Here is a 13,989-nt window from a genome sequence, read left to right on the forward strand (position 1 = left end):
GTGGGTCTGATTTAACAGTGACCAAGCTCACCAGTGCCTTGCGTATGTATTCATCTCTTAGTCTTACGGTAGCATTGCCCAGGATGTCCCATGGTTGGGGTGAAAGTGACCAGGTTATCAGATCGATTATCTATTTAGATCCTTAATACTAGGTATAGATCTCTCTCTCCTCTACATAACGTGTTCATGTTAGATCTATCTATAGATAGATCTATATCTAGTTATACATTATGTACACATGCGCACTATCTTTCTATCTGATCTGTATCTCCAGATACATACACATCCTAGATCTATCTATCGATAGCAGAGTCATGAATATAGAGGGTTTAGATGTATCCTAGTGATTCCATTTGAGATCGCCTTTAGACCCTTTCCAGACTCCACCCCCCCCCCACCACCTTTCTTTCATCTGGGCTCACAGCCCGCCTAGAATCGATTGGCTGATTACTAGGTATTGATAGAAAGGGAAGGTGGGTAGTACATTATGTTGACGTTCCGGCTTCACCTTGAGCAACCAGTGAAATGAGGGATGAGAGTCTACAGTGCTGAGATTAATAGGGAGCCGAGCACTACCCCTCCCAGCTCTTCCTCCCCCAGGTTCCCGTTTACTTTGTGCCGGGGGACAGGAGACACATATGGGCTGGATCCAGCAATGGAAGAAGCCTTTCCACTCACTCCACAAGGAGGAGGCCCAGAAAAGCTGATCTCACCACAAGTGCTAATTTTGTAATACTTAACTCTCTAGCCCAGCCCTCTGAGCTCCTCCACCAGGGCAGAGACCTCTTATGTTTTGCCTGCTCTTGACACCATCCTATAAAACATACATCGCAAACTATTATTTATCCATAATGCACAGCTGGGTGATTATAGAGCCCAGGGTTGAAGGGGAGATCTACATGCTAGCGAAGAGCTGGGCATTATTATTATCACCAATGCAAATCATAAAGACAGGAAACAACAGATGGACTCACTTGTTCTCAGCGAATTCAGCTGTTGGCCACACGAGGTCTGGGATACGGGGTGAGTTTAGGGAATGCTTGAGGTGGCCCTCACTCTTCTAAAGGTTTAGGACCAGTTAGGAAAAATCCCTATTGATTTCAGTAAGACAATGAAAAAGGTCCCTTATGTCTCACCAAGCAAATCTATACAGTATAGACACAGAGTGCAGATAGATCAGTTAAACATAGGGTGCTACCTCTTATCGATTCACTCCTTGTGGGATATATTAGGGACAACTCCCAAAGAACTCTGGCAGGTGTGAGAGGGCTTTTGTGTGTGGATGGGGTGGGCTGAGATAGGAGTCAGACCAAGGGTTCACTATACAGTGTAGACATACCCTGGGAGTCTTTCTATCGACTTCAGGCCCTGAGGGAAGCCAGGATGGTGAACTAAGTCTTAGTAAATTCACTGATGCTTCCCAGATTGCTGGGGGGGGGAGGGGTCTGGAAGTCGTGGGACCCTTTTCCATGTTCAAATCTCTTTTCATTTCAATCATTGACTTATGCGTGGGGGGGGGGGGGGGTTGGACACGAAAAAAGAAAACCAGTTGTTCTCCTTGCTATCGCTAGGAGAATAAATACAAGATCTCAGCGATGAGAGGCAAGAATTCACTACCATGAGGACTTTTGCTGTGGCCTTGGATGGGAGCAGGGTCCCATCCTGCTGTCTGGGTTATAATCAGGCAGTGAAAACAAAGCAAGACGCTCGCTTTTTTGGAATCCGCTCCCCTGACCACACTGCTTAGGGTGGATGGGTTTTATGGGTCAGGCAATCGCCCGAGCCGGGGGAGTTCTAGGCTCAGTCCCTGGTTCTGCTACAGACCCCGTGTGACCTCGGGAGTCCATCTCTCTGCCTTAGTTCCCGGCCTGTAAAGAGAAGATTACAACCCTTCCTCACTCTGTCTTGTCTCTTCAGACTGTAAACTCTTCAGGGCAGGGAAGATGTATGTAGAATGCCAGTGGTAACTGCCACACCAAACCATAAGAGGGGGCCCGACCCTGAGTCCTTGCTAAGAGAGGTGCAGCCATTTAACAGATGGCTTTGTCCATCTACCAAAATATCCAGGCATTGTAATGAGATGGCTTGTGTCTCTCAGGATCCTTTGAAATTCCCCGTCTCCCATAACCTTCTGCGCTATGGGATTCCAACCCCCAAACCTTAGAAACTCCAGTTCCAGCCAGTTTGCTTTGACTTAGAATAATAGGATATCAGGGTTGGAAGGGACCTCAGGAGGTCATCTAGTCCAACCCCCTGCTCAAAGCAGGACCAACACCAACTAAATCACCCCAGCCAGAGCTTTGTCAAGCCGGGCCTTAAAAACCTCTAAGGATGGAGATTCCACCACCTCCCTAGGTAACGCAGTCCAGTGCTTCACCACCCTCCTAGTGAAATAGTGTTTCCTAATATCCAACCTAAACCTCCCCCACTGCAACTTGAGACCATTGCTCCTTTACTCCTTGTTCTGACTTAGTTGTGTGGGTCTCTTTCTTGCAGGTATATTGTAGGGCTGGGATTTAAACCCAGCAGGCACAGAACTCTCTCTGCATTGCCCCTCACAGGGGTCTTAGGACCTTGGCTTCTAAAAGCATTTTTACTGGGAGGCCATCGGGGCTGTCCTGTTTCAAATGGCTTGCCTCCGCTTTCCCGCTGTTGGGAATGAAATGCCCTTTTGTGAGGGGCGGGCTGATTTGTAGCCGTGTGTGTCATTATGATCAGTCCTTGCGGGGAGATTCCACCTAAGGAAATAAGGGCGCGACCTCAACAAGAGGGGAGAAGGTTTGTGAGTCTGGAACTGACCATCAATGTGTCCCCTCCATTTCCCTTTGGACGAGGTTCCCTCGCGGTGTGCAGAAGCCCCACCCTTAAACCATGAATGGAGTCTAGGAGCCACATAGGTTAATAACGTTTTAAAGACTGGGGGGGGGGGGGGAAGAAGAGGACAAACTATACTAATTTGCATGCTAAAAAATAAACGAACTTATGTGCAGCTATCAAGACGTCTCTGGCTTTCCTGAAAGGGGCGGTGGGAACCCAGAGGTCTAAAGGGAATCTTTGTGTTTTTAACATTTCGGGAGGTGAGCCTGAAGCCAACGCGAGGAACAGTCACAAACAACCCCCCTGAGAACACAGACACCGGGAATGTTAAAAACACATGGGTCAGGTTTGATTTCCTCCTGAGGATGTTGCCCTGGGTCCATTCTCTCTCTCTCCCCCCCCCCCCCCCAGTTTACGTCCCCATGGAGATAACCTTGCTGGAAAGTGCTTTTTGCACTTTACCAGACGCCTGCTGTTGGTAACCTCGATTCTCTTTGAATTTTGCGCATTTCCCGATTCTAACCCAGTCCACCTGCAACCCAAGCGCCCGTATTTCCTTTATACAATAAGCGGTGTTTCCTCTCCCGGCCCCACATACGCACCACGTTCCAATTTCGCCTTTGCCCCCACACGCACCCTGCGGAGATATTTTGCGCCGCGAGGTTTCTCGACCAACCCAAACTGCGCGGCTGCGCGCAAACAACAAAAAAGAAGAGGTCAGGACTCGGGGCCAGGGGAAGCCAATGGAAGTTCGACCAGTGCCCTTGCGCGTTGATGGAAACCACGTGGCTTGGCAGTGGTGCCCCCAACTGGAGAGCCAGGGAGCTGTTCAGTGCAGAATGCGGAGCCTGTTGTGAGTGGCGAGGGGAGATTTCCACGCGATGGAAGCTGTGTCATCCTCTTTCAACCAATTCTGGCTGGAGATGGCAGCCATCGACTGAGCCCACACGGGAGGCTCTTGGTTTCTTGCCAAGGATTTGAGATGTATTGAGAAAGATCACACACTTCTTCAGCTCCCCCCGCCCCATAAAGGGGAGAGCTAATCCCCCCTCCCTTCCACGTGGTTTGACTCCCCTGCCTTTACCCAACGTGAACAGAGGCAGATGATGCCGGGAGCCAACGCCAAGTTTATTCGGGACACACCAGAGTCACCTATTTCTGGGGAATCTCTGGAGTATGGTAGGAACCGATCTGAAAGCAGACTGGCAGCAAACAGATCAACATAGCTGTGAATTATGCCCCATTGAGTCTATATCTCTAATGTTCGGTAGATTAATACACACACACACACACACATATCTATCTATCCCCAGCTCCAGGAATAATCAAAAGTCCATATGCTAGAGCCTAGATCGAAATGGTGAATGTAATTTATGCAGGACCAAATTCAGGAAGGAGTCAAGCTGAAACCTGGCAGTTCCACTTTCCCCTTCCCAACACACGTGTCACCTCTAGTCTGGGTCAATAAAGAGCTGGGGTCGTTGAAATGCAGGTGGAACATGACGTCATTTACCTGCCCGGTGAATTTCAGTGGGTCCAAATTTGCTCTCTTTACAGGACACACAGCACACACCAGGCCCAAGTCACAAGCAACCTCATCTATCAAAGAAGGGAGAAGGAAGGGATTAAGGAACCCTCCGGGTAATCTGATTCCCCTTCAGTCTACTCTTGTTCTTGCTTCACAAATAGCAACTGCAAGCATGCAAAATATTTAAATATAAAAAAATGATACGTTTGATGTGTTTAAACAGATGTAAAAGGTTATTCCGTGGAACCTGGGCATCTGTTTACATACATCAGCCATTATAGAGAGGGTCAGAGGGTCGGGATTATGTAACTATCAAAGGGAAGTGGCGAATAACGGGTGATTAGTGTGTGTGTGTGGTGTGTGTGTGTGTGTGTAGGTGCAATGATCTATGAAGATGCTGGGTGTGCCTACAGTGGGTCTATAGTAGCGAGTGTGTTGCATATGTGTGAAGTGTGTGCCTGGCTGTGTGTGTTGGGGATGTGTGTGTGCAGTGGTGTGTGGGGACCGTGGTTAATGAGGATGGGGGTGGGAGGGAGTGTCTGTGTTTTGTATGAAGAGGGGGGTGTTTGCGCGCTTTGTGGAATGTGTGCGCGCACTGGTGTGCGGGCAGTTATTTGCGCGGCTATGTTGTGTGTGAGCTGTGGTGTATGCTCGTTGTGTGTGTGAGAGAGGCTATGGTGAGCATAGCGTTGTGTATGCATAGCAGTGTAGGGAGGGGTGCAGACCTGTGTGTATGTATTTGCGCTTCTGGCTCTGGGGTTGTGCGCGCAGTGGTATTTGAGGATGCGCTGGGGGGTGTGTGTGTGTGTGTTGAAGACTACACCGAGTGTAATCAGCGGAGTGCAGGGAAAGCTCTGACTCCTACCCCAACCCCAGAATCAAAAAGAAAAAGCCTTCCCTTTCAGCAGGGACTCATGCATCAAACTTCAATTTTCCGGACGATTGAATTAGTGATTTTTTTTCTCCTGAACTAAAATACACTTAAGTCTTTGGGATTAATTACCACGTTCTGGTCCCTCAGACTGTAGTATTAGTTATCGTAGCCACGTTTGACATCAACCCTGACACCTCATAAAATAAGGAACTGAATTTCACTGACTTGGCCCTGTTGGATAATTCAGAAGGGGGCTTTATTCTTCGTCTGGGAGCTCTTTGTTCAGTGAACAACATCGAATACGGATCTCCAGCCCAACCGGGTGCAAACCCCGGCGCCAGCAGCCCCACCCCCCAACAGGACAATGTCAGGTTTGGGGCTCAGAGGAGGGGGGTTAACAGCCCTGCAGAATGTCAAGCCCGGCTATTAAAAATATGGATTCCAAGGGGGAAATCATTAAAAAATACATCTGACCTCCAGGTGCAGGGCTGGGGGTGTGGCGTGCTAGAGAGAGATCTGCGGGGATTTAGGGGCAGGGGAGGAGGGCTGGACGGACAGCCAGGTAGATGGGGTGTCCTTTTGTTTTCACATCTGGAGAAGTGGACTCCCGAGGCCCCCGCTAGCCCCAGAGCCGGCACCGGAGGGGAGCGAGCCGAAGTGTAATCACACCTTGCGCGCACCTGCCCGTGGCAAGCCCACAGCACGTATTCCGACGGCTAAACACCGGGTCCCAACACGGCCCCGCAAACTAATCTAGCAGATCCTACAAGCACAACTGACACACACCGCCAGGCGCGCACCCCCCGCCCGCTGCAGCGCATCGGAGGCCGGTCTGTGCATCAATAATCCTAACAATTAAAAATAATAACGGGGGACACTCCGCAAACAGCCAAACACTTGCGCGCCGCGCTGCTGAGGGCCGATGCAAAGAGAAGGGGCTAAAAATTGTTAAACACCAAGCCCTCCCCCTCCCACCTCCCCGGCTGGGAATGACACAAACTCCTCGATTCGTTTTACTTCGTCCTGTTCATATCTAAAGTGACCCACCCCCAAGGGAAAAAAAGCAAAACAAAACACGTTTGCAAAATGCCAGGGGGGTTTCCTTGCAAGAAAGAAAAACCGGGTTTAATGGCTCAACCCCTGGTTAAATTATGACAGTTTTGTATCTTCCTTCCCCTTCCTTTATTTTGAAGACACGCAAGAGTCCCCCATGCTCGGGGCTTTGTGCCTAGGGGGGAGCCTGACTTCGTCTGAAGTTTGGGGCTTTGAATTCCATGAGCCCCCCCACACACACACACACCGCTCCAGGTCTGTCTCCTAAAATCTACAGCACCGGGTTTGCACATTTGGGCGGCTCTATGTACACAATGCCATTTGCTTCCGGAAAACAGGGGCAAGCGAAGAACGACTTTGTCCCTTTGTACTTTGGCGGGTTTATTTTGGGGGCGAGGAGGGGCCGCTCCTGTCCAGCCAGCGCTGGTTTTAAACACCAGCAAAAGCCCATTGATAGATGAGTCCAAACTAAAAATCTGAAATCCTGTCCTGGCCTGCCTCGCTTTGCTGCGGGGAAGCTCCAACCCTATCTCCGCCCTGAACAAGAAATCGGGCCCCAACACCGCAGCGTCTGAAAGCCGAGGAGAGGAAAATCCCTCTAGAAGGCGGCGTACCCAGCTAATGCGGGAAGTGAGCATTTAAAAACAAAAGGCGTGAAAGTGAGGGCTACCGCCCGAGTCTCTTGTTTAATCTTCTTTTGTTTCTAAGCATGCAAATGAAGTAAATAAAACACCGCCTGCTTTGGGCAGGCGAGCCAGCCGCGTGAACACGCTGCAAATCTTAGGAAGCGGGTATTATTTTTTACTAATCTGCGGTAGCCACGTGTGGTAAACTTCTCCGGGTTCAGCGCGGCCCTGTCTCCAGCCGGCTCTTGCGTTTGCAGACTGAAGTCAATAGATCAGAAATCCAAATTAACTCCGGGCCTAGTCTCCCCCATCCCACCCCCGCCCCCCCCTTTTTATTTTATATCTTGGTTATTTTGTCGTGCTTGCAGCCTCATTAAATCCATTCCAAGACAAAAGAATAAAAGCATAAGGGGGGGGGGAGGAGAGGGGAGTGAAAAAAAAAAGAGAACAGATAAAGAAAACAAATAAAGCCCTTTAACAAGATCTCTACATAAATGTCACAGTTTCTCAGCATTTACGATTTGCCTGCTTAGCATAAAAACACTTAAGAACAAGATTGAAGGCTTTGTGAGATATCTGGACAGAAGTCAAACATATCACTGGCAAAAAAAATGTTGGGGGGGGGGGCGAGAGACAAGTGCTCTCCGAAATAATACCAAAGAAAGTGGATTTCATTGTAATTCATAGACTTGTTCCAAATGCCAAGAGAGAAAGGGGGGAAGAATAGAAGCCACATGGAAGGGCGCAGATGCCCCGATGAAGGGGGAACAGCTCTGCTCCCATTATTGTGGGAGGGAGGGTTAACCTAATCATCAAATTGTCTGGAAATTGTGAAGAAAATTCAAAACCCATATGGCCTCCAAGCTTTCGGGCCCTTTTTGCGACGGAGGGACACGCTTGTTTCAGCATTGCGAGCCGCGGGAGGTTGTACATGCGCCATTGTCACTTGTCAGTTCAGAGAAGAGGGCTCATTTGTCCCCAGTTTTCATGCTTTACGCTAAAAATTACAACCCCATCCATTTTCAAGAGGAGAAAGATTTATTTCGCCTCGGAGAAACTGGCCCAACCCCCCCCGCCCCCTCCCCGCAAACCCATCCTGTCCGATTTGGAGCCTTTTTTTCGGACTCTGCCACTATCTACCAGATTTGTCTTTCTCACATAAATTTTGCAAAGAATAGGCAAACGCGCATCGCCGGGGTGAAAAGGCAGGACACGCTATTGGGGGAACAAATTTAGCAGGATTTTTTTTTTTTTGGAGGGGGGGGGATTAAAAAGGGAAAATGTAAATTAAAAATCATCCATCATCATCTTTTTGGGGAGGCGTGGGGGAAGCAGAGGTGCTACCTGAAAATGTTAATATATTTGCAACTCTGCCGGGGGAAGAGAGAAAAAAAAATCACCCACCGTGGTGGTTGTCCGTGTTACGATCTTTAGTGGAAACGGGAGATTTTGTCATTTTCGCTTTGTGTTTTCAAATGGGATATTTCCTCTATAATTTAGAGCTAGAAAACTCGTTGTAGATCTAAAAAATTCTACACGTGTGTATCATTATATACACACACACACATATATACATACACACTCACACACCGAGACTTATTACTTGAACACTAAAATACAATACTATAGGATACACATTCTATGTACACATTGTGCCTATATCATTATTTATAGAGATATACACACACAGTATGTTTTAATTTCTTTGCCTGGGTTTTCTGTTGAGAAAGAAAATTGCAACTCCTAGTTTATTCCTCGATTGATTTCTCTCTACCGTTTAATTTGTAACTTGTCTTACATTAAAAAAAACAAAATACATTTTTATCATTGGTTCGTCCACCCCAAGATAGACACAACTACTAGAGCTGAATCGATTTAAAATGGAAATATGAATGGATGTGTCTATACGGAAAGTGGCAATTCCTTGTGGTGGAACCGTATTTTGTAATCTCCGACGAAGAAGAGATATTAGAGGCATATTTAGTTCACAAAGAATAACGTTAAAAGTCTATTAAAATGGTAAAGATTTTATTGTATCGGAAAAAGATCTATCTGTACAATTCTAAGAGACAGTAAATAAAGCAACATTGTCCCTGGTGTAACTTAAATAGCAGGCCTTTTAAAATTTGTACAATTCAAACAAAAACATTTTTAAATCTGTACATTTTTTTTAAATGTATAGCGTCATATTTAAATGTCTTGATCTTGGGATTCGTCTTTTTTTATTTTTGTAGCATGCAAAAATTCTAAAAAGAGTAAAAAATAATTCTAGAATTTTTTTGTAACTACCTTCATATCAAAAATACGAAAGGTAGCTTTTTAATAAAAGCACAACAATAGCAGAAAATGGTAAAAATAGCTTTTAATCGGTAAAATGAGGCAGAAATTGCATTGATACAAATATCTATGCTCTGAGGGCGCGCGGGGGGGTGGTGGTGTGGTACATATTTTAAACTTGCAGTATAACCCATCCCCTATTTCCAAAATGTTAAAAGAATTTTTTTGTAAAAAAGAAAAAATAATTATTTCGTGCACATTTGAAACATGCAAGGAAAGAAAGGCTAAAATTAGCAATTTTCTAACTTAAATCTCCTATAAACTGGTTCATTTTTGGAAGTCGTTTAAAATAACTGCCTAACAAAACATCTGTTTGAAGTGGTGTATATATTGCAAGGTGATGCTTTCCTTTATAAAGCAAACCAATTGATATAGTTATTTTTTTTTTAAATCATACCCTCCAAAAAAGAAAGAAAATCCATTATATATGTTTAAATATTTATACAGAAGCCATCCATAATTGCACCATTCCAAAGATGAAAACTACCTGATGTGACAGGCATGGATATTGACTCTATTTTAAATGATTATTTTTTTCCTATTGCTTATTGCTTTTATTGAAAAGGAACTGCTTTATTTAGTTGCCAACAACGCTGTGTCTATCACCAGAGTTCATCGTTCTAGAATACTGCTCAGGATTTCACAGGTCCACCCCTTGAGTGTGGGGATGTGTGGCTGTCAATTTCTGGGTTTGTTTTTGTTTTGGAGAAGAAGAAGAAGAAGAAGAAAAAAAAAAAGGTGTGTGTGTGTGTATGGGAGGGGGGGAATATACCCACCACCACCATCACCACCACCACAATTCAGTCATCAACGTCAATTTCCACATCTTCTTCATCCTCTGAGCAGTCCTTACTGCTGTTGGGTTGGTCTGTGAGAGGGGATTCAGGAGGCAGCTGAAGGTGGCTGGCGGTCTCCAGTCCATGTTTGGGTAGAGTTGGAGAAAGAGAACGCGATTTCCCCCCTCCCTTCCGAATTCGGCTCCAGCTCTGAAATGCCAACAATATCCACCTGGGCGTTGGGCCCCAGTTTCTTGGCAGATTCCACATCTGCTTTCATCTCCTCCAGGTCTCTTTTGAGTTTGGCTCGGCGGTTCTGAAACCAGGTGATCACCTGGGCGTTGGTCAGCCCCAGCTGCTGGGCGATTTGGTCTCGGTCGGCTGGGGAGAGGTATTTCTGATACAAAAACCTCTTTTCCAGTTCGTAGATCTGGTGGTTTGTAAAGGCGGGTTCTAGACTTCCTCCTTTTCTTGGGAGTTTGTCTCTGGCCAAAAATAGTCATCCCATCCCTTCCTGCAAATAGTTAGAATATTTTGCTGTTCAGTCACACACAGAGAACCCCCTGCCCTCTCCTTCTAATAAGTTGGAAGCGGACAACAATAAATAGATCAGTAGCTTTAAGGAAATCAAAGGTGAATCCAAACTCAATTAAAGTGGGGGGGGGGCACATATTTTGGGAAGCAACGGACAAGTCATTTGGATTTTCACCTCTGACCACCTTTCCTTGGGTGTGTTGGGAACATATCCCAAACTCTGAGCTCTCCGAGTGCTAATTCAACGCAGCAGCGTTAACAACATTCCCCCTCAAATGAGAGAGAAGGAATTAGGCCCAATTTCCCCCTGTCCCCCCATCTGTAACAACAATAAATAGTGTATCATTTGGGGGGGGGGAAGATAATACAACAAAGGACTAGCAACTGATTTGTGTTGCCCAGATTTTCCCTAGAAGGCAACTTTAGACCCATTTCTGGAAGGAGATGGTAGGGCGGGGAGGGAAACACTCTCTGTAAAAAATAAACTCAAAAGGTGAGGTCTTAAGGGCCAGCCAGCTGGTCTCGCCTGCGATCTTCCGCAAATCGCTCTGGTTTCCCGCTAAGCAGAGAACCTCCAGGTTGGTTTCCATCTCAGGTGAAGTTCTCCACTGATGCTCTCCACAAACGCAAGGAAGAGGAGGGGGTAGGGGTGGGGAGGAAGAGTGTGTTAAAAAACAACCACAACAGCAACCACGGATCTTACCTTCAGCTGCCTGCAGGACGCTGACTTCCAGCCCTTTGAAGGTTTTGCTGGCCAGTTCCTCCAGGGCACAGAGCGGGGAGGTTTGGGAGAGGAGCGCCCGGCTGGAGAGGGGCAGGCCGGCTGGCGGGTGCTTGTCGGTGCTGGAGAGGAGGTGCGCTGTCCCGCAGATGGTGTAACTTCGCCTGACGGCCGGCTTGTTCAGAATGTCCTCTATGCTGAAGGGGGTCAGAGGCTTGTTGGAATTGGCGGGAGGGGGTAGCTGATCCAGGGGGCTCCTTCTTCTCTCCTCCACCGAGGAAGCCTTGGCTTCTTCTTTGGAAGTCATGCTTGACTTGGGCTGGAAATTGTTTCTCTCTCTCTCTCTCCCCCCCACCCCGCCCGCCCCTTGCCTTTTGTTTTGGGGTCTGGCGCGGAGCCGCCGCAGCGATCTGTATTTGCACCCACCAGCGAAGGAGACAAAAATCGCAGGCGAGCAGCGGCGGCAGAAGTGGAAGGGAAAGGGGGTGGGGGGTGGGGGAGGGGGAAGGCAAGAAAGTTCAAACCACCACCACCAACTCCAGCGGAGGAGAAACAGGTCTTCTTCCCGGAGCCGCCTCAGCCCGCAAGGTGAGGAGGAGGGACAGGAATTGGCGTGGCTGGGAAGGGATCCCTGCAGTCCTGACACGGAGAGAGGTGACACTGCTGCACGCCTGTCCCAGATTTCCTCTTCCCAGCCGCTATTTTAAGATACACCCCAAATCGCTCCACTTTTCCTTCCCTCCCCCCCAAGCAAAGAGCCTTTGGAGAGGGGGGAGCGAGCCAGCGGCCCCTAATCCGAGGCCGAGGGGGAGCGAGCCGGGGTAATTGACTATTGCTAACAAGTTATTGTTGATTGGGAGGTAATCAATTATCTCCAATGACACTTTTCGCCCGCTCCCTCTTGCTCGCTCGCTCGCGCGCGCTCTCTCTCTCTGTCCAATGCAGGCGTTTGCAAGTTGGGAGCCCCATTAATTAGGAGGCGGTTTGGAGGTGGAGCCCAGTTGAATTATAATGCTGAATGCACTTGTCATATTCTGGCCCCACTATTTGTTTGGACATATATATTTTTAAATTACATTACACCCCGGCTTTATTGCATCAGGATAATACAGTGTGGTGAAAAAAGACTACTACCCTAACCCCCAAACTCACCAGTATGCCCCTCACCCCTCCCAGATTCCGTCTCTTTTCTTTTTTTCTTTACTTTTGATGATTATTAGTTTTAAAAACAAACCCAGCTCCATGTTGTTTGTAATCAGGGAAAGAAGGGGAGATCCTGTTGCCAGGTAAGGTAGAAAATTCATCTAAAACCTTTCTGCGTATTTTGTTCCATATTTCATAAGCCATTGTGTGTGTGCAGTTTGGAGCAATTTGGTGAAACATCCCGCATGTCTTTATTTATGCTGCAGAGACGGGGAAGAAGCCTTTTGCTTGGCTGCTACGAGCTCGTGGAGTTGGGGTGGGGGCCGTATGTAAAGAAAAAATAAGACCTGAGTGGAAATCTTGACCGGTTTTTTACGTATTTATGTGTGTGTGTATTTTGTCCCTCCTAATAACAATATGGCGAACTCCTGCTCTCTCGAGTAGTTTATAATGTACACAATACGATTCCATAGGTTCCTATACCGACGGCTCACCTCCAATATTGTTATGGCTTAATTGGGTCAGTTTTCTTCTCGGATTCTCGAAGTGACTGCCCGATGAGGTGTGGGTGCCCTACTGTGGTGGAGAAGCTTGAGGGGTATATATCATTTCTTGTAATACCTAGAGGACAGGGGAGCTAGAGAGAGGAATGCACAGCTCCCCCTTAGCGCTCGCTAAATCCTTTTCTGCTATAATTCAAGAGCAAAGGGCCACCAAACAGCGTCAGGGACATATTTCATCTCCCTTAAAAACTCCAGATGCTCCCGACACGGTGTCCCCCCCCCCCTTTTTTTCTTTTTCCTTTTGCTTTACTCAAAAGCCTAACTGAATTATTGTTGTTTCTTAGTGCTGGGTCCCAAGACCAGGACGTGGGCACATATTTATGTATATTTGTCTCTTCTTAAGGGCTCCCTGAGTGAAGGGGACTAGTTAGTTGCCAAAAAGGTCAGCAGGAAGCCAACTGGATATAGTAGGTTTCAATCTGTTTTTTTCCCTGGCTTATAAATCAGTGGAGGAAGAGAAATCACTTTTGATTGCCTAGGGTTTTTATTATTATTATTTTATTTCTTCGCGTGATAAAGCAAATCAACACGTTACAAATGCCGTTACTAGTTTTATTAATAATAATTAATAATTCATTTTTCTTTCTGCACAAGACCAAATCAATCTTCCTGTAACATAGAAATGCCCCCCCCAAAATCTCTCAGCCTTTTAAATTTTGAAAACAAATAATCGATCTGACTAATCACCGGTTAGGAAGAGAAAAGTGGGAGGAGGTGTTGGTGAATTTTAATTAAACCTTTTCAAGGCCCTTTGTTTGTAAACATAGGCGCAGCGGTCCTATAGAAATAGGAGTGTTTCTCGGTATAGTTAGCTAATTGGTACAGAAGAGGGGCTCCTTTTGCAGGATTAATCCATTATATTTACCGGCAATTTGCTATTTAATTTTGCATTGTCCGGCTGGAATTTTTAATATATTTAGATGCCCTGAAAGCTATTCTCAAACGGTTTCAAGTGTTTTTTAAAAAAAATAGTTTATTTTTCGATCCGAAGTCCGAAGACACCGGCTAGAGGGAATA

At 46.8% G+C, this 13,989-nt stretch overlaps 1 protein-coding gene across 1 annotated transcript; it reads right to left on the reverse strand.

Annotated features, from left to right (window-relative positions):
* Window positions 1-8,905: 8,905 nt before the first annotated feature.
* LBX1 (ladybird homeobox 1) lies at window positions 8,906-11,718 on the reverse strand. The gene is given in 4 exon segments (XM_005303468.4): window positions 8,906-10,201; window positions 10,203-10,459; window positions 10,461-10,525; window positions 11,249-11,718. Coding segments are annotated over 4 exon segments (813 nt in total). The 5' UTR covers window positions 11,574-11,718; the 3' UTR covers window positions 8,906-10,035.
* Window positions 11,719-13,989: the final 2,271 nt, after the last annotated feature.

This window comes from Chrysemys picta, chromosome 7 (genome assembly GCF_011386835.1).
Source record: "Chrysemys picta bellii isolate R12L10 chromosome 7, ASM1138683v2, whole genome shotgun sequence".
NCBI lineage: Eukaryota > Metazoa > Chordata > Testudines > Emydidae > Chrysemys > Chrysemys picta.